Here is a 20,497-nt window from a genome sequence, read left to right as displayed (position 1 = left end):
TACTTGCAGAAAGTCATAGGCTCGCTCTCACACACATTTACATTTTAGTCATTTAGCAGACGCTCTTATCCAAAACGACTTACAGTAGTGAGTGCATACATATTTCATACCATTCATTTTCTTTTTGTACTGTTCCCCGTGGGAATTGAACCCACAACCTTTGCAAGCGCCATGCTCTACCAAATGAGCCACACCAGACACACATAAACACATGCACACACACACAGACACACACACACAGGACACACACACACACACACACACGTGTACACACAGACACACACACCTGTAAGCCCTCTTGCTGTTGTCCTCGCTGTCGTCTGGGTCTTGGTAGTCTTGTGTCTGGTCGGACAGCTGGAGGTCTCCTTGGCTAGTTTCCTGGAGCAAGCCACTCGTCTAAACAGAAATACATGCAACCGTTAATTAACTACATTGTGATTAATCACTGACTACAAAAGAACTACTTGACAATATGCTATACAATCTATGTGAACTGACTACTTAAGGTTGAATTTATTCACAAGCAACATTTAATTCAGCCGTTTTTGGCTTGATAGAACACCCGCTAAATTAGAGTGGCAAACAGGCTCCGAGACAGCTTCTACCCCCAAGCCATATGACTACTAAATAGCCAGACTGCTAAATAGGCAATTAATGATACCCAAACTATCTGCACTGACTCTTACACTGACCCTACGCACACTCACTAGAATTTATATACACACACACACACCACACACACACACACTACACTGTCACTCCCACACAAATCCCTCACACATTCAAACACTGCATACTCACACACACACACACACATACCTACACAACACAAACATATGCACACACACTTTTCCACTCATCATTTGCTGCTGCTACTCTGTTCTTTATTCTTCTTATTATCTATATGGAAGCCTATTTACTTTACCCTGCCTTCATGTACATATCTACCTCAAGTACCTCATACCTCTGCACATTGATCTGGTACTGGTACTCCCTGTATATAGCTCCATTCTTGTGTATTTTATTTGATTCCTTTTGTGTTAGTAAAAATATATATTTTTTTTTTTTACTCGTAAGCAAGCATTCTACTGTAAAGTCTACACCAGTTGTATTCGATGCATGTGATAAATACAATTTGATAATTCCCTGGTTTTTTCAGAAATCGCTATGGAAGGGTTTCCTGAGAACTTTGGGGAAATTTTGCAACCTCTACTCTACATAGAGCCAAGGCCACGCTATGACGGTGAGATGGAAGTCCCCTGTGGAAGGTGTGGAGGTAGAGGCTGACGGTGCAGGACTCACCGCCTCTTGGCTGGGCACATGGAGCAGGTTCTGGGGGTGGTAGCTGGAGGACAGAGCCTGAGACTCTAGGGTGCTGGAGTCCTGTAGCTGCTGCACTGTGGAGAACTGGGCCTGGGCATAGCCCTCTGCGGTGATGGTGAAACCTGCAGGAGGACACACAGGGGTACAGTCAGCGCTAGAGCATACAAAGGGTTAACCCTGTATGAGAACTTAAGGGACCCTAGCAACTCTAAAAGGAGGATGTATACACATGTGGAGGCTTGAAATCGAAGGACGGGCACATTGTCATGGCTGTAAAGGATACCGTTCCATTCATTTTAATTCCAGGAACCCGTCCTCTGATTTCTCCCCCCACAAGCCTCCACTGGTACACACATTGCACCTTAGAATAGACTAATTGATGACACAGATAGAAGTGGATTTGAAAAGCCTATTATGGATAAACTTCACACTTCCCAACAGGAGATGCATTCAGCACCACAGCACGCAACGAGTTAACCCTGTATATCTGGCGAGAGGCTAGAGCCTTGGCCAAATGCAAAATTAGAAGAGTCAGAGGATTAATGAATGACTTACTGCAAACATGACATGGCTAAAAGTGTGGTTGGAAAAGTTAAACAAAAGCTAATTAAGGATTGCTACGGCTCACCCTCCTATAACGCGCCATTAACAGACTGAGCCCATGCCGCCAGTCTGTGTCTGTGTGTGTGTGTGTGTTTGTGCGTGTGTGCACACATGTGTGTGTGTTTGGACAAAGACTGTGCAGGAAACTTGCTGAGCCTACGCCACCAGTCGGATTGTCTTAGGGTGTAAATTAGGGGACTCTCTGAACCACACAGTCATTCATTAAAGCTCCAATCACTGACATTAATGAATGGTCCTGATTCATTAAATACTGGCAGACGGCAGAGAAACATTCTAGGAACTTTCAAATAATTCCTTACTTTCCTTCTTGAAAAGAACAAGAGAGGAGAGGAAATGCGTAGAAGTCCATCTCGTGGAATACCACACGTGCTAATGAGACACACACACACACACACACACACACACCGATATCCTCCCTGCTGTCAGTCAAACTTTTTACTTTAGCAAAACTATACAGAGAGTATAGGAGGCCTAGGATGAGGCAGGAAACCTGTCAAAAGAGATGGTGTTCTACAGATTAATGCACCTCTGTAGGAGGAGGAGAGCATATTGCTGTGGGCGAGAGATGCTGGATGCATCCGGCACTGAGACAAAAAGGTCAGGCTACCCACTGTGAAAATTAAACATCTGATGTGCCAAGCAGATGCTTTCTGCCAGTCCCCGCTGAAAATGGGCTCTTCTCAGCCAGAGGTCAGAGGCAACCATGGAGTTGTATATTACACTGGATTCAGAGAGCCGCGGGCTGCCAACGTGTGTGTGAGTGTGTGTGTGTGTGTGTGTGTGTGTGTATAATTTACCCCAGGTTAACTCACGGACATTGTTCAATGTACTGAGGGAAAGGTTTGTATGCCACCACCATGCAGTGTGTGTTTTTGTGTGTACGTGCATGAGTTACCTTGAGTAAGTGCTTGCTGGTCAAAGCCAGGCTGCGGGAGTGTCTGCGTCTCAAACTGGCTAATGTTCTGAGGCAGAGCATGCTGTGTAGTCACAAAGTTGTCTGGAGTCAGAGGGGGAGAGATAAGAAGACAGAGGAACAAAGCAGGTTAGTCTGGGTAGACCGTATAATTAAAGACCAAAGTATTACGAATCACTTAAAGGTCCAATGCAGCCGTGATTGTTTTCAATTAAAATGGTCAAAAAGAAACAAAACCAAAAATACTGTAGCTTCTTAGCAAAGAAACATGTCTCAAGCAAAAATAAATCAAGCTCGTACACTAAAAGGGCTTTTTCCATCATTTTCACACTATTATTCCAACGTCATAGTGTGGAAATATATATATATAGCACAGGAAAATCTCGTTTTTGACGGCACTGGGCCTTTAAAGCAAAACAGCACGCAGACAGCAAGAAGAGAACAAGTCAAGGTTCAGTAGTCAAATCGGGGTTCATCTTTAATTTGCTGTCCGTCTTTGGAACCCAGGCTGAATGGCAAGCACAAAGCACAGGAGTACTATAAATGCTTCACATAGAGCAAGTCCAGGGGGATTTTTGTACTGAGAGGAATTATAGACTATTTTTTATTCGGCCAGTTCTACCCTGCAAGGTGTTTCAATTCAAACCTTACAGATGGCATTCAGGATTACCCTCCAAACAGAGGTTTCTAACATCCATGGTCTTTCCTGGCAAAATGAAACTCAAATGTATATTGTGAAAGTTGAGTTTGAGTCTAGAGAGAGAGAGAGAAAGGTCACTGATCAAGTCTACATTTTCCTTTGCGCTCTAGTTTTTCTAGTGTCACTAAGACTGCCACTGACAATAGTGATCTTTCTAGAAGACAGATAGGCGACTTGTCCTCTGGAGTAACAACCTGATTCCAGTTTGCTGACCTTTGGCTCTGTTTGTGGTCCTCTGTAGCTCAGCTGGTAGAGCACGGCGCTTGTAAAACCAGGGTAGTGGGTTCGATCCCCGGGACCACCCATACACAAAAATGTATGCACGCATGACTGTGAGTCGCTTTGGATAAAAGCATCTGCTAAATGGCATATTATATATTATATTATTTAAAGTTCCCCAGTCCCAGTCACTGACACACTGTGATACTCAGTGGCTCCCTAGTCCCTATATAGTGCACTACTTTTGACAAGAGCTCTATGTGGCACCGCAGAGACCAAGCACACTATCCTACCCCATCCGAGATGTAGAAAAATATTTTAAAAAATTAGACTTCAGAAAAATTCATAATTTTGGCTTGTGGCGGCCGTTCCTGTAGACTCAAGACGCCCTCTCTATGTCAACGGTTCTTTGGCGTTTAACTGAGGCAAACTTGATATGACAAGGCACTTTCTAGTTCGAAGGTTCACATGAACAGGTAACTGCCAAAATAAAGGGAACACCAACATAAAGTGTCTTAATAGGGCGTTGGAACACCACCAGCCAGAACAGCTTCAATGCCCCTTGGCATAGATTCTACAAAGGTCTGGAACTCTATTGGAGGGATGCGACACCATTCTTCCACGATAAATTCCATAATTTGTTATGATTTGTTAATGGTGGTAGAAAACACGGTCTCAGGCGCCACTCCAGAATCTCCGATAAGTGTTCAATTGGGTTGGGATCTGGTGACTGAGACACCCTTTAAACCCCCCAATGCTTCTTTCAGACCCCTCTTTGAAAGTCACTGAGATCTTTTCTTCTAGCGATGGTAACCAAAATAATGGGCAACTGGGCACTTTTATACATGACCCTAAGGGTGTTAATTGCTTAATTAACTCAGGAACAACATCTGTGTGGAAGCAACTGCTTTCAATATACTTTGTATCCCTCATTTACTCGAGTAAGTGTTTTATTACAGACAGAAATACTCCTCCGTTTCATCAGCTGTCCAGGTGGCTGGTCTCAGATGATCCCTGTAGGTGAAGAAGCCAGATGTGGAGGTCCTGGGCTGGAGTGGTTACACGTAGTCTGCGGTTGTGAGGCCGGTTGGACGTACTGCCAAATTCTCTAAAACAACATTGGAGGCGGCTTATGGTAGAGAAATTAACATTCAATTCTCTGCCAACAGCTCTGTTGGACATTCCTGCAGTCAGCATGCCAATTGCATGCTCCCTCAAAACTTGAGACATCTGTGGCATTGTGTTGTGTGACAAAACTGCACATTTTAGAGTGGCCTTTCATTGTCCTCAGTACAAAGTGCTGAGCATGTAATGATCATGCTGTTTAATCAGCTTCTTGATATGCCACACCTTTCAGGTGGATGGATTATCTTGGCAAAGGAGAAATGTTCACCAACAGGGATGTAAACAAATTTGTGCACAACATTTGAGAGAAATATGTTTTTTGTGCGTATGGAAAAAATCTGGGATCTTTTATTTCAGCTCATGGAACCAACACTTTACATGTTGGGTTTATATGAATGAGTGAGTGAGCGAGCGAGCGAGCGAGCGAGAGAGAGAGAGAGAGAGAGAGAGAGAGACAGACAGAGAGATTATCAAAGAATTTGACTCCGCAGTTATCAGTGAATCAAATCAAGATGCTCTATCTCTGTGAATGGGTCGGGGGTTAGCTCATGCAATTAAGCCTTTTTTACAACTGTTATTGGCTTATGCGATAGCTCTAAAAATGACTTTACCGAACAAATACTAATCTAAATCACGTACAATGGTAAAGCTAGGGTAAGTTTCTTTTCTTCCCTCTTTCAGTTCCTTTTCTTTTACTCACCAAGAACTTGTGAGGTTGAACGGGTCATGTTGCTATTTTAATGAGGTTTGAAGCTTGACCTCTGGCCAGGTTTCATTCGTTGTGCTATGCTCTTCTCTCTTTGTTCTGAGGTTAAATATAGTATATGTTGGAACTGTTTTAAGTATTAAAGCTACAAGGTCAAGGAGGTGGTTCCGTCAGTCACACACCATGAATCCTAATGAGATGTATCGAAAAACTAATTGTATAGAAAAACCCTTTGAAATACCAATTCCAAGAAAAGCATCAGTAACAAAAGAGAGAAGGTTTTTGAAAATCCAGCATTGGAATGGAAATAGCGTTTGAGTAATGGACAGATAAAAAGTATTGAAAGAGTGAAATAAATGGACTCGCTATTTGGAATACAGATGTAGGAGTTATACAGACGGACAAGATGAGTGCTCTTTTAGAACCCCAGATTTTTGCCCTTTGCTATCTTAAAAGAGTGCCGTTTAGAAAAATGTGCTATTCAAAATATTAATAAGATTCCATACTCAACAGTTCCTTGCTTTTTTTGCTAACACAGTTGTAGCCAACCATTGTCCCTGAAAATGAAACACCTTGCAGCGTAGACTGGCCAAATGAAAAATACAATCTAAGATCAAGAGTGGGTGGAGAGCAAGAAGAAAGTGGGAAGTCTGTATCTCTGTCTGTTGATGTTGGGAAGGGTTCACATCATCCTTTATAGTACTAGGTGGATTCCCCAATGAAAGTTAGAGGGACGAGGCAGCAGGCCTATGAAGTTAAGGCACGGTTGGCATCAACATTAAAAGACTACTTTCGAGATCGACTACAAAGTATATTGTCGTCAGACTGCACAGAATCACTGATCTGCAAATCACCTTGCGTCCCTAATAACTACTTATTACGTGTTCAAGACCAGTGAGTCTGTGCCTTGTCCAAACTGATGCCCTCAAACACGCTGACATTCTTACCCTCTTCCTGTCCCAGGGACTGGTCACTCAGCTGGGTCTCTAGCGACACCTGCTGGCCGCCGCCCACCACCTGCGCATGGCCCAGCCCCAGCATGCCCTGCTGCGCCGAGCCCACCGTGGGAGGAGCCTCCTGCTGTAGGGTGCCGTCTTCCAGCTCCACCTGCAGGTCGTGGGTCACGGTGGTGCCGTCCATGGGGTCGTCCAGCGGCGAGGGCTCCGGGTTCTGCTGTTGGTGGAGCTGCTGGGCCAACTCATACCTGGGAGGGGGAATGGGGAGGTGGATTCAGGTTGTTTACTACTTTGAGCTACAAAACTAACAGAAATCAGCAATTTTTTATGGAAAGATTTGACATCTAGAGATTTAGAGTTGAGAAAGTTTAAATTTCACACAAATTTCAGCAACGTGACAATAACCAATTGGAAGAGCGACACTCTCGCTAGCCAGTATTCCTGATCACATGACCTGAATTAAGGCCTGTAGTTCTTCCTCTTTCCTCCTGGTCAGATCACATGACCAGAAACAACTATGTGCCCGACAACACATGAGCATTACTAACCTGTGGGTCTTCATGTGCTTCCTGCAGTTGGGCGAGGACTTGAAGGTCTTCTGGCAGTAAGGACACATGTAGGGCCGCATGTCGCTGTGGGTTGTCATATGACGGCGCAGGCTGCCGCTGGTGGTGAACGTGGTGTCACAAATCAGGCACTTGTAGGCCTTCAGGCCCGAGTGGGTCCGGATGTGGGCCTTCAGCACCCCTGAGGAAGCAAAGCCCTTACTGCACTGGACACACTTGTATGGCCTCTCTCCCGTGTGAGACCTGATGGAAGATGACCCAACAACGTTAATATCATGAGACATATCATCACATGAAAAGAACAAAGGCCTGCACACTGAATATGCTCCCAATTACCACCTTTATTGACAACGTTTCGATCCACAAGGATCTTCCTCAGGTCATATAACAAACACATTGCATATCAACCCTGGGTGTAGTAGAATGTTATGAATGTAATGTAATGTTATGACCTGTGATGTTATGACTGGGTGTGTTATGGTCTGAGTCATTGGCTTAAATTAGGAAGAATAAATAGTTATATAAATGTCAAGGGACTCTAATTTGCAAGTCCTAAAAAAACAGTAAGCATTATGCATTGTGTATGCAGTAAATTCCCTCTGACTGAGGAATAGGTTTATCAGTATAATGTGACAAAGTTTTGACTTGGGCTCTGTCATGGTCTGCAGTAAACAGACACTAGGGAATACAGAACATCAACCTCAGATAGGCTGAGTGGAGCAGCGAAGGCAACGTCGTTATTAAGGTAAAAAGTTGCTGTTTTCTCGTCTATCTAGACTGTGACCTTTATTAAATAGGCTGTTTCTTTTCTCTTCCCCACAGTAGTAAAATGAAGAAACATTTTAGTAAAGGAGAAGATTCGATGTGTCAGCCCAAAGGGCAAAACGACATCCTGAGAGAATCAATGAATACCGCTCGGGCAATTACTCCTTGGAGCCCCAAACTTCAATCTCCCATTTTTCTCATCCTAAGAAAAAGGCAGAAACTGAATACAATACTCAGTCTAGCTACTTTTTCCTGTGGTAAATGGTGGGGAGACATTTTCCAGATCCATTTGCTAGTTAATGGACACACCCACCACTGTGATATTACACGTTATTCCTGACTCCAACCTGGAGATTAAACCAGACAAAAAAAAAATGGCCCGTCACACAATTTCACATTTTAGTCATTTAGCAGACGCTCTTATCCAGAGCGACTTACAGGAGCAATTACTGTTATGGTTATTGGCCCAACGCTCTTAACCGCTAGGCTACTTGCCACCCCATACTACATCTGAATATTTTCTCTCCCCTTCTCTGTCCCTAAATCCCTAAATGTTTTCCTCTCTACCTGGCCTGTCTTATCATAAACCAGGCCCGCAGGGCATACACAGCAGAGGCATTAGCCAGACCTGGGTTCAAATAGTATTCGTTTTATATACTTTAAATACACTACATGTATGTGGACATCTGCTCATCGAACATCTCATTCCAAAATTATGGGCATTAATATGGAGTTGGTCCCCCTTTGCTGCTATAACAGCCTCCACTCTTCTGAGAAGGCTTTCTACTAGATGTTGGAACATTGCTTCCAGTCAGCCACAAGAGCATTAGTGAGATCGGACACTGATGGCGGGTGATTAGGCCTGGCTCGCAGTCGGCGTTCCAATTCATCCCAAAGGTGTTCGAAGGGGTTGAGGTTAGGGCTCCGTGCAGGCCAGTGAAGTTCTTCCACACCAATCTCGACAAACCATTTCTGTATGGACCTCGCTTTGTGCACAGGGGCATTGTCATGCTGAAACAGGAAAGGGCCTTCCCCAAACTGTTGCCACAAAGTTGGAAGCACAGAATAGTCTAGAATGTCATGTATGCTGTAGCGTTAAGATTTCCTTTCACTGGAACTAAGGGGCCTAGCCCAGACCATTATTACTCCTCCACCAAACTTTACAGTTGGCACTATGCATTGGGGCAGGTAGTGTTCTCCTGGCATCCGCCAAACCCAGATTAGTCCGTCGGACTGCCAGATGGTGAAGAGTGATTCATCACTCCAGAGAACGCGTTTCCACTGCTCCTGAGTCCAATGGCGGCGAGATATACACCACTCCAGCCGACGTTCGGCATTGCGCATGGTGATCTTAGGCTTGTGTGCTGCTGCTCGGCCATGGAAACCAATTTCATGAAGCTCCCGACAAACAATTATTGTGCTGACGTTGCTTCCAGAGGCAGTTTGGAACTCGGTAGTGAGTGTAGCAACAAAAATCGCTGAATCCACAAATTTGAAGGGGTGCCCACATACTTTGTATATATAGTGACCTTCAGCTGCGCTTGATCGAGTTTCCTGGCATAATTGAACCAATGGAATAGTCCCAAAAGTGCAAGCCCCTCCCACCTGGCACTCTAGGCAGGCTCAATAAAACCCTCATAGTATTTGAAAGATAACAAATACTACTTGAACCCAGGTGTCTGCCAGTGGCTCAAACCCTCCGCCATGTGCTCAGCCCTCCTCCCCTGCCTCCTTGTCCTTCCCCAGGCTCTGCTCAGCCCAGCTCATCCCTCTCCCTGGTTCTCTAGCATCAAATGAGGATGCTAATGCCACTAAGCCACAGGGGTGGACTCTAACTCCACTGATAACAGCAGCTCAGCAGCTGTCTGACACGCTACAGCAGGTTTATCCCAATGACAAGGTACAAGAGGATCTAAACAGAGGCTAAATATATAACTTCCTTTCACTACTGTATATCTATGGACTCAATCAGAAATACACTGCTCAAAAAAATTAAGGGAACACTTAAACAACACAATGTAACTCCAAGTCAATCATACTTCTGTGAAATCAAACTGTCCACTTAGGAAGCAACACTGATTGACAATAAATTTCAGATGCTGTTGTGCAAATGGAATAGACAACAGGTGGAAATTATAGGCAATTAGCAAGACACCCCCAATAAAGGACTGGTTTTGCAGGTGGTGACCACAGACCACTTCTCAGTTCCTATGCTTCCTGGCTGATGTTTTGGTCACTTTTGAATGCTGGCGGTGCTTTCACTCTAGTGGTAGCATGAGACGGAGTCTACAACCCACACAAGTGGCTCAGGTAGTGCCAGGATGGCACATCAATGCGAGCTGTGGCAAGAAGGTTTGCTGTGTCTGTCAGCGTAGTGTCCAGAGCATGGAGGCGCTACCAGGAGACAGACCAGTACATCAGGAGACGTGGAGGAGGCCGTAGGAGGGCAACAACCCAGCAGCAGGACTGCTACCTCCGCCTTTGTGCAAGGAGGAGCAGGAGGAGCACTGCCAGAGCCCTGCAAAATGACCTCCAGCAGGCCACAAATGTGCATGTGTCTGCTCAAACGGTCAGAAACAGACTCCATGAGGGTGGTATGAGGGCCCGACGTCCACAGGTGGGGGTTGTGCTTACAGCCCAACACGTGACAGACGTGACAGAGTCTGGAGACGCTGTGGAGAACGTTCTGCTGCCTGCAACATCCTCCAGCATGACCGGTTTGGCGGTGGGTCAGTCATTGTGTGGGGTGGCATTTCTTTGGGGGGCCGCACAGCTCTCCATGTGCTCGCCAGAGGTAGCCTGACTGCCATTAGGTACCGAGATGAGATCCTCAGACCCCTTGTGAGACCATATGCTGGTGCGGTTGGCCCTGGGTTCCTACTAATGCAAGACAATGCTAGACCTCATGTGGCTGGAGTGTGTCAGCAGTTCCTGCAAGAGGAAGGCATTGATGCTATGGACTGGCCCGCCCGTTCCCCAGACCTGAATCCAATTGAGCACATCTGGGACATCATGTTTCGCTCCATCCACCAACGCCACATTGCACCACAGACTGTCCAGGAGTTGGCGGATGCTTTAGTCCAGGTCTGGGAGGAGATCCCTCAGGAGACCATCCGCCACCTCATGAGGAGCATGCCCAGGCGTTGTAGGGAGGTCATACAGGCACGTGGAGGCCACACACACTACTGAGCCTCATTTTGACTTGTTTTAAGGACATTACATCAAAGTTGGATCAGCCTGTAGTGTGGTTTTCCACTTTAATTTTGAGGGCGACTCCAAATCCAGACCTCCATGGGTTGATAAATTTGATTTTTGTGTGATTTTGTTGTCAGCACATTCAACTATGTAAAGAAAAAAGTATTTAATAAGATTATTTCATTCATTCAGATCTAGGATGTGTTATTTTAGTGTTCCCTTTATTTTTTGGAGCAGTGTACATTCACTGGTATATGTCGGCAATGCCAGCTGCTTCAGAGAGGACGATATTTCTAAAGGAATACATGTGAATACAAACAAAATGTGTGTGTGGGCTTGTATCACTATCCTTGTGGGTATCGGAAATCCCCAAAAGTCCCCACTAGGATAGTAAAACCAGGAAAATTCTCCCTCGGGGGACATTTCCCACGAGGACAAAGGCTATTTTAGGTTTAAGAGTTAGGTTTAGGGGTTTAGGTTTAGGGTTATGGTTATGACAGGATTTTGAATGGAAATCAATTTTAGGCCCCCACAAGGATAGTAAAACATATGCTGTAATGTGTGTATGCGTGTAGAGAATAGCTGTACCTAACGTGCTGCTTGAGGTGGCTGGATTTCTTATAGGCCTTGTTACAGTAGGGACACTTGTATGGCCGATCGTTGTCCACCATCTCCAGGTACGTCTGGAAAGCCAGGCGAGGGTTCTGGGACTGGATGAGACCTGGGGAGGAGGGGACAATATGAACAAAGTGTGTGTGTGTGTGTGTGTGCATGTGTGCTTGTGAGGGAGCGAGTGAGCATGCATGCGTTACCGAGGTCCGTGATGAGTATGGGCTCTTGCAGGGGGATGTCAGGCAGAGGTAGGTTGCTCTTGGACACCTTGGTTTTGTGGGCTTTGCGTGGGAACTTGTGCTTCTTCTGCTGCAGGCTCTTGAAGTGGGAGGCGATGTGTGTTTTTCTGTGGCCCGACGTACGGAAGATCTTTTCACAGTGAGGGCATGGGAACGGACGCAAACCTGGCAACAAGAACATTCACCTCAATTAGCATGTGGAATTAAATTCAGACAATAATGAGAACTGCATCAGTTTGGAAATGGAAACGTATTCATGTCAGTTAAATCGAGAGACAAGCTCGAGAAAATACAAAACATAAACAGTATCGTATTGAGTAGGCCGAAATCGATTTAACGTACCAATGTCTCCTGAGATGACATAAAAATCAAAGAAACCTGTGGAACGCCAACCCCTAAAGTTGTCAGCATGCTTCAGTTCGCTAGCCGAACCGAACTAGTGTGCTCACATACTCCCTCAAAAGACCTTCCCTTAAAAAACAAGAAAAAAGTGGCAATAGTACTGTTTGTCCATTTTGAGACGCCATAGCCCGTATACACTTCCTCAAAATAGTCAGAATTAATGTAAGATAACTAAAGAAATCTGTCATACATTTTTACGTTTTTGCCGAAGAGATCTTAGTCGTGCAATTTTACATCTAACAAAGATGTTTGGTGCAGTATTTTTCAATGAAAAGATTTGCATGAAAACGAGTCGTCTCTTTGAATGACAATAAAGACTTTATTGAAGAATCCCTACTGTTGACCAATCACAGACAAAGGGGCGTAGACTTCGGCTCCGAACTTCGGCTTCCCTCCCGAATTTTTTTTGTGCCCGAACAGCCGAAAGAACCGTCACCGAAGTCCAAAACAAACAAAATGTTGTCATAATATATGCACAAACTCCACCGAACTGTTTCGGCTGGGAAGCATGCGGACGCCTTAACAGACTAAACTACAGTAACCTAAATGTTGTATTGTTGTTGTTTTTTCTTAAATCAACATCCTTTTTTAATCATGCATTACGTAATTCAGAATCCAATTGTATGACATGTGAATAAATTAAATAAACTTGACTTTGAACTAAATCACAAACACTCATAACAGCTTAGCTACACATGTCTTATGCAAACAAGTGTGTTTGAATGTTAATTTAAAAGGTTAAAATGAATTATTGTCCATACGGAGCACATCTAATAAAAAAAGGGAAAGGCTTTGCATTAGAGGTTGGACCCGTTCCGAAATGAACCTGGAGCTTTCCCACCCGGACCCGATATACATACATTTATTTTTTTAATATAGAAACCCATTCCGAACAGACCCATTCTGTATAGACCTGGTCGGATCCAGACACGGTCCGATCCGAGTGATTGAAGCAGCAGAAAAGTCATTTTTTAAGTTACTTTATTGACCAGAGCTGATAAAGAGCGAGAGAGGTGCCGCTCTAGCAGGCCATACTGTGAGCGAGTGACACAGGGAGCAGGAAGGGAGAGACAGCAACCAACCAACAAGCCAACTCACACTATAGTAGAAGTTTATTTATCATCAAATATGATTACGTAGTACCTGTCTTGACTGCATCAAACCGGGAGAAGCTAGTTAAACTAGCTAATGTTAGCTAGCTTGGCAGATTGAGGCTGCAAGTGCATGCGCTTTCTCATCCTACAGTTACAAATAACAACAACTCCATTAAGAATATTAAGCAGCACCCTACCGGTTGGCTCTTGGTCATTGTAGCCTATCCTTCTCCTTGATCTTTTAATTCTGTCATTTTAATTCCATCTTCCATTGATTAGATCTCACCTAACTTTTGCCACTCACGGAGATCTATGACTGTAGACTATTGCGGCTTTAATGACTTATGATTGGCCAACAACAACAAGCTACAGGTGCCACGATCCACTCTCGTGAAGAGCAAGAGTCTCTCTCTATTGCAGCAGTTGCGTTCGGATCTGTACGGGTCCTTTCGGACAAGTCCGTTAAAATTACACATACCCGAGACTTGTGACAATCATATCAGATCCGACCCATGACATTATTTAGAATTCTGGATCCAGACCCGCTCGGGTCCCGGATCGGGTCTCGGGTATTCGGGTACAGGTGGATCTGTGAAGACCTCTACTTTTCATCAATCAACACTAACATGTAAATGCATTCAGACGGATACGCGGCTACGTTAAGGTCAACATTCTAAAAGATGAAGCAATACCGGTAATCAAATCGTCATGCAAATGAGAGATGAGGCCAGGGTTTAGAGGCATCTGCGTTAAATTGTGTGTGTGTTAATTAAATAATTACGGAAGGCCAAGCGTTACATTACACCACATAATTCACCCAGACATCTTAATCTTGGCCGTGACACGAAATCCCAACTACTGCAATTAGTGAAAGGGGAAAAGAAAGTCGCCTTGGTAAAGAACCGCGTATCAAAAGCTTTACACTACACATCCGCTCACTAGGCTAATTAACGCTAATCATAGCTTTGGTGCACCACTGTGCATTAAATCTAGAACAGGGGTACTCAACGACTATTTGATAAGGTCCGGTCTTCCTAGGTGGCAAAGGTCCGGCGTAGTAATAAACCCCCAAACTGTTCACACCCCTCTTGTTCGCGTAGAGAAAATATTTCAGTTTTAAATCTTATTTGCTGCAATTCTACACATTTTGCCATGGGGCGGAGAGAAAATTGTGCAGTTTAAAGCTCATTTAAAAGCTAATTCTACACATTTTGCCATGTCTTATGTGTGTTCATATAATACTGGAGTGACTCAACAAAATAAAAAATTGGGCCCCCCAGGGGGTCGAGGCCCCTGGGAACATAATCTGGCTTTGGTAACTACAGGATTTTGATAGCTGGTTACCCTAACTGACCTACTTAGCTAACATGGGCTAGTAGTTGATCAACTGGACATTTCTGACAGGTTATACAGTGCTTTCACTGTATTCATACCCCTTGACTTATTCCACATTTTCTTGTGATACACCTGAATTCAAAATAGATTAAATAAAAAATGTCTTCCCCTCACCCATCTACACATAATATCCCATCATTTTTGTACATTTATTGAAAATGAAATACAGAAATATCTCATTTACATAAGTATTCACACCCCTGAGTCAATACACATTAGTCACCTTTGGCAGCAATTACAGCTGGGAGTCTAAGAGTTTTGCACACCTAAATTGTACAATATTTGCACATTATTCTTACAAAAATTCTTCATGCGCCGTCAAGTTGGTTGCTGATCGTTGCTAGACAGCCATTTTCAAATCTTGCCATAGATTTTCAAGCCGATTTAAGTCAAAACTGTAACTAGGCCACTCAGGAACATTCAATGTTGTCTTGGTAAGCAACTCCAGTGTATATTTGGCTTTGTGTTTTAGGTGTCTGTTTGAAAGCTGACTGAACCAGGTTTTCCTCTAGGATTTTGCCTGTGCTTAGATCTATTCCGTTTCTTTTTATTCTAAAAAACGTCCTAGTCCTTGCCGATGACAAGCATACCCATAACATGATGCAGCCACCACCATGCTTGAAAATATGAAGAGTGGTACTAAGTGATGTGTTGTGTTGTGTTGTGTTGGATTTGTCCCAAACATAACGCTTTGTATTCAGGACAAAGTTAATTAATTTTTTGCAGTTTTACTTCAGTGCCTTATCGTGTTTTGGAATATTTTTATTCTGTACAGGCTTCCTTCTTTTCACTCTGTCATATAGGTTAGCATTGTGGAGTAACTACAATGTTGTTGATCCATCCTCAGTTCTCCTATCACAGCCATTAAACTCTGTAACTGTTTTAAAGACACTATTGGCCTCATGGTGAAATCCCTGAGCGGTTTCCTTCCTCTCCGGCAACTGGGTTAGGAAGGATCCCTGTTTCTTTGTAGTGACTGGGTGTATTGATAAACCATCCAACGTGTAATTAATAACTTCACCATGCTCAAAGGGTTTTATATAATCAATGTCTGTTGTTTTATTTTTACCCATCGACCAATACGTGCCCTTCTTTGCAAGGCATTGGAAAACTTCCATGGTCTTTGTGGTTGAATATATGTTTGATATTCACTGCTCAACTAAGAGTAGGGCTGTTGCGGTGACCGTATTACCACCACACCGGCGGTCACAAGTCATGAAGGCTGTCAAATTCCACATGACCGTTTAGTCACGGTAATTAGGCTTCTCCAAGCTCTGATGCTGCTGACACGGTAATTAGGCTTCTCCAAGCTCTGATGCTGCTGATGGTCATTAGTAGCCTACCAAACTTGCTACCTACATGGTACTCAGCATTCTATTGTCCCTCTATTCACTCTGACATGAATGCAAATGTAATCGAAAATCGAATCAAACACTCCACGAGAGCCCATGGGCTCATTTTGCATGGATTTTTTTAGGGTGCATTATGGCCACACAAAGGGGATGCCGTCGGGAAATTTGAGGCATTATCAAGTGCTTCTCAAATTGTGAATGAGAGACTGATGAAGTATGTACAGCCTGCGCAAAAAACAAAGCAGAGCTCATTCCTTTCAAGCAAAATTTTTCAAATCATTAGTCGCATCATTACTTTTTTCTATAACTTAATCACGTTAAACCTTCAAAACCAGATTATGAAACCAACGTTAATCATAATAAGTCTTGATCACAAATTCAGAATTGAGTACAAAAGCAGCCTTCCTGCAAACCTGACAACACAGTCACATGGATGACCATTATGGAGTGATATACAGTGCATTCGGAGAGTATTCAGACCCCTTGACTTTTTCCACATTTTGTTACGTTACAGCCTTATTCTAAAATGTAATAAATTGTTGTTGTTTTTCATCAATCTACACACAATACCCCATAATGACAAAGCAAAAACAGGTTTTTAGAAATGTTTGCAAATGTATTCAAAATAAAAACCAGAAATATCACATTTACATACGTATTCAGACGCTTTACTCAGTACTTTGTTGAAGTACCTTTGGCAGCGATTACAGCCTCGAGTCGTCTTGGGTATGTTGCTACAAGCTTGGCACACCTGTATTTGGGGAATTTCTCCCATTCTTCTCTGCAGATCCTCTCAAGCTCTGTCAGGTTGGATGTGGAGCGTTGCTGCACAGTCATTTTCAGGTTTCACCAGAGATGTTCAATCGGGTTCCAATCCGGGTTCTGGCTGGGCCACTAAAGGACATTCAGAGACTTGTCCCGAAGCCACTCCTGCGTTGTCTTGGCTGTGTGCTTAGGGTCGTTGTCCTGTTGGAAGGTGAACCTTTGCCCCAGTCTGAGGTCCTGAGCGCTCTGGAGCAGGTTTTCATCAAGGATCTCTATGTACTTTGCACCGTTCATCTTTCCCTCAATCCTGACTAGTCTCCCAGTCCCTGCTGCTGAAAAGCATTCCCACAGCATGATGCTGCCACCACCATGCTTCACCATAGGGATGGTGCCAGGTTTCCTCCAGACGTGACGCTTGGCATTTAGGCCAAAGAGTTCCATTTTGGTTTCATCAGAACAGAGAATCTTGTTTCTCATGGTCTGAGAGTATTTAGGTGCCTTTTGACAAACTCCAAGCGGGCTGTCATGTGCCTTTTACTGAGGAGTGGCTTCTGTCTGGCCACTCTACCATAAAGGCCTGATTGGTGGAGTGCTGCAGAGACAGTTGTCCTTCTGGAAGGTTATCCCATCTCCACAGAGGAACTCTGGAGCTCTGTCAGAGTGACCATCAGGTTCTTGGTCACCTCCCTGACCAAGGCCCTTCTCCCCCGATTGCTCAGTTTGGCCCGGCGGCCAGCTCTAGGAAGAGTCTTGGTGGTTCCAAACTTCTTCCATTTAAGAATGATGGAGGCCGCTGTGTTCGTGGGACCTTCAATGATGCAGAAACGTTTTGGTACTCTTCCCCAGATCTGTGCTTCGAAACAATCCTGTCTCGGAGCTCTACAGACAATTCCTTCGACCTCATGGCTTGGTTTTTGCTCTGACAACTGTGGGACCTTATATGGACAGGTGTGTGCCTTTCCAAATCATGTCCAATCAACTGAATTTACCACAGGTGGACTCCAATCAAGTTGTAGAAACATCTCAAGGATGATCAATGGAAACAGGATGCACCTGAGCTCAATTTCGAGTCTCATAGCAAAGGGTCTGAATATTTATGTAAATAAGGTATTTCTGTTTTTTTATACACTACTGGTAAAAAGTTTTAGAACACCTACTCATTCAAGGGTTTTTCTTTATTTTTTACTATTTTCTACATTGTAGAATAATAGTGAAGACATCAAAACTATGAAATAACACATATGCAAAATGTTCTAAAAACCTGTTTTCGTGTCGTCATTATGGGGTATTGTGTGTAGATCGATTAGATTTTTGTTTTGTTTTTATCCCTTTTAAAATAAGGCTGGGAAAAAATGTGGAAAAAATCAAGGGGTCTGAATACTTTCCGAATGCACTGTAAGTGCCCACAGGAACTAAATGTGTACCTACGAATACAATCAAAATGGTTGAATTCAAATTCAATTTCTGATGGCGCTAATATCACTCTTAATAACAACGCCATACTATCACTCTCACCTGTGTGTAGGCGCATGTGGACCTTCCTGCTGCCCGACGTGGAGAAGCACTTCATGCAGTACTCGCACTCGAAGGCCTTGATGCCCGTGTGCGTTTTCATGTGGGCGGTGAGGGTGCTCTTGACGGCAAAGGCACGGAAGCACTGCTTGCACTTGAAGGGCTTCTCATGTGTGTGGATACGGATGTGGCGTACCAGGTCGCTGGGCTTCTTGAACTCCTTGTTGCAGTAAGGGCAGCTGTGCCACCGCACGCCATTCTCCTCCCTGATGGAGCCTACGGGGAGTGGGGGACATGGGTTGCGTTCATTAGGCACCAAATGGGAAGAAAACAGACAAACAGGGAGACTACCTGGACCTGTCCAATAAGAAACATTCATTTTCATGTTACGTTTCGCTACATGGTGCCCTAATGGACACGACACTGGTCCCACATGAGATGAGCAGGCACAGCGTTGGGACCAAATCCACTTAAATTCCTTAAATTCAGGGGATCAATCAATTGAATATATATGCAATATACCTGTTTATTGTCAATGGACATTTCACAAGCTAGTAAATTGATGGAGTTGACTAAGACCCGGTTTCATACACAAGCACACATGGACATTATTTGGGGTATGCCCTACCTGGCATCTGTACAGGTTTTTTGAAGATACTTCTTTTCTCCTTCTTGGTGGTTTTGTCCTGGCCTGGTAACTTCTTACTGTCAGGTAGAGCCCCCCCGGTGGCATGGCTCTGAGTCTGTCTGGCCACTCCGTTGGTCTGGGACTGAACCACACTCAACCCACTGTTCTCCAGGGCTTGCTGTGTGTGTGTGTGGGGGGGTACAGGGGTGACAAGGTATAACAAAAACTGTGACTAATACTATGTATAAATCTTTCTATCCATAGTGTGGGGATCTATTTTCTCATAACTGGATGTGATACCTAGCTTAGAAAGAATGCATTAATGATTAAAGCATAAAAGGTTTGTGCTGTACTGATATGAATTGTTTCACATAACAAGCTGTGATTCATGTGAGGAACGTTAGGGGGTAGGATGAGATAAGACTTGTATTTCTTACAGATACGAACACTGCCTCTTTGTTGTCTGGGAACCGTTGTCTGTGAACCGTCCTTGAACGTAGGTACTTAGAGTACAGTGGAACGGTGTCTTTTGGGCGCTGACTCTACAGGTTGTTATAACAACTTATGCCTGGCAATAGTGTGCAACAGTGGAGCGCCAAGGGGCTGGGAGCAGCCGGTGCGCCAACGGATAGGCTGAGTTAGTCTAAACCACGCTCAGTCTCTACTCTGATTGGCCAGCAGGGAGTGGGAACTATCTCTGTCAGAGTATTTTAAGAAGAACTCATAACAATGGCTTAGTTCTCGGAGTGCCCTGCGTGGTATTTCAGTGGACCCGTATATACGAACATCATATTTACCATTGAAGTGGTTTGCATTAATTAAAATACTAGTCTATTTTAGAAGACGTGTATTGACCTCTTTTGTTCCTAACACCAGATTTGAATTGACGCAACTTAACAATAGTATTGGGCAATATTGTGCTTTATGCCTCGATCACATGATTAGAGCTAGGCTACATGACACTAGGGAATAATACCGGTAACCGGGAAGGTGCAGTCCTGGGACCTCTCTTCACATTTCCCCAAGAAAACATTTCCCCTCCAATGTCGCACTAATGCAATTCCACGAAATACACATGCGCAGCAGCAGATTGGCTACAAATAAAATAGCACATTATCCAATCAGGTTGTTGGAAGCCTTTAGGCTAGCATATTAACTTCACACAAAGTCGCCATGAATTCAAAGCACACGCATAATTGACACTGCCGGACTGCACACGAGACCCGAATGCAGTTTAGAGTTCTCATCAGAAGCAGAACTGAAAATTAGATCCCGGTCCGGCCCAAGCCTGGTGAGCTGAAGCCCGAGCCCAGGCCTGGTCCGACATCACAGAAATGAAATGAGCCTGAAACCGATTCCTATTCAAAACCAAGATATGGTCACTATGCCAGGGTTCTCACAAAATA

The 20,497-nt window shown here is 44.1% G+C and overlaps 1 protein-coding gene across 1 annotated transcript in view; it reads right to left on the bottom strand.

Moving 5' to 3' along the window:
• LOC311109796 (zinc finger protein 236-like) overlaps positions 1-20,497 on the bottom strand; it is a 78,406-nt gene that overhangs the window by 36,763 nt on the left and 21,146 nt on the right. Inside the window, exons 9-17 of the mRNA XM_084152789.1 lie at positions 19,092-19,269; positions 18,467-18,739; positions 11,905-12,108; positions 11,681-11,813; positions 7,115-7,375; positions 6,558-6,814; positions 2,843-2,944; positions 1,303-1,445; positions 287-396 (exon numbers count right to left, since the gene is read on the bottom strand). Coding sequence (XP_084008915.1) covers positions 287-396; positions 1,303-1,445; positions 2,843-2,944; positions 6,558-6,814; positions 7,115-7,375; positions 11,681-11,813; positions 11,905-12,108; positions 18,467-18,739; positions 19,092-19,269 — 1,661 coding nt within the window. The remainder of the gene's footprint in view (positions 1-286; positions 397-1,302; positions 1,446-2,842; positions 2,945-6,557; positions 6,815-7,114; positions 7,376-11,680; positions 11,814-11,904; positions 12,109-18,466; positions 18,740-19,091; positions 19,270-20,497) is intronic.

Source organism: Coregonus lavaretus (assembly GCF_964263955.1).
Source record: "Coregonus lavaretus genome assembly, chromosome: 3".
Lineage (NCBI taxonomy): Eukaryota > Metazoa > Chordata > Actinopteri > Salmoniformes > Salmonidae > Coregonus > Coregonus lavaretus.
The sequence above is the reverse complement of the archived record's forward strand: the minus strand, read 5'-3'. Positions and strand labels throughout refer to the sequence as shown.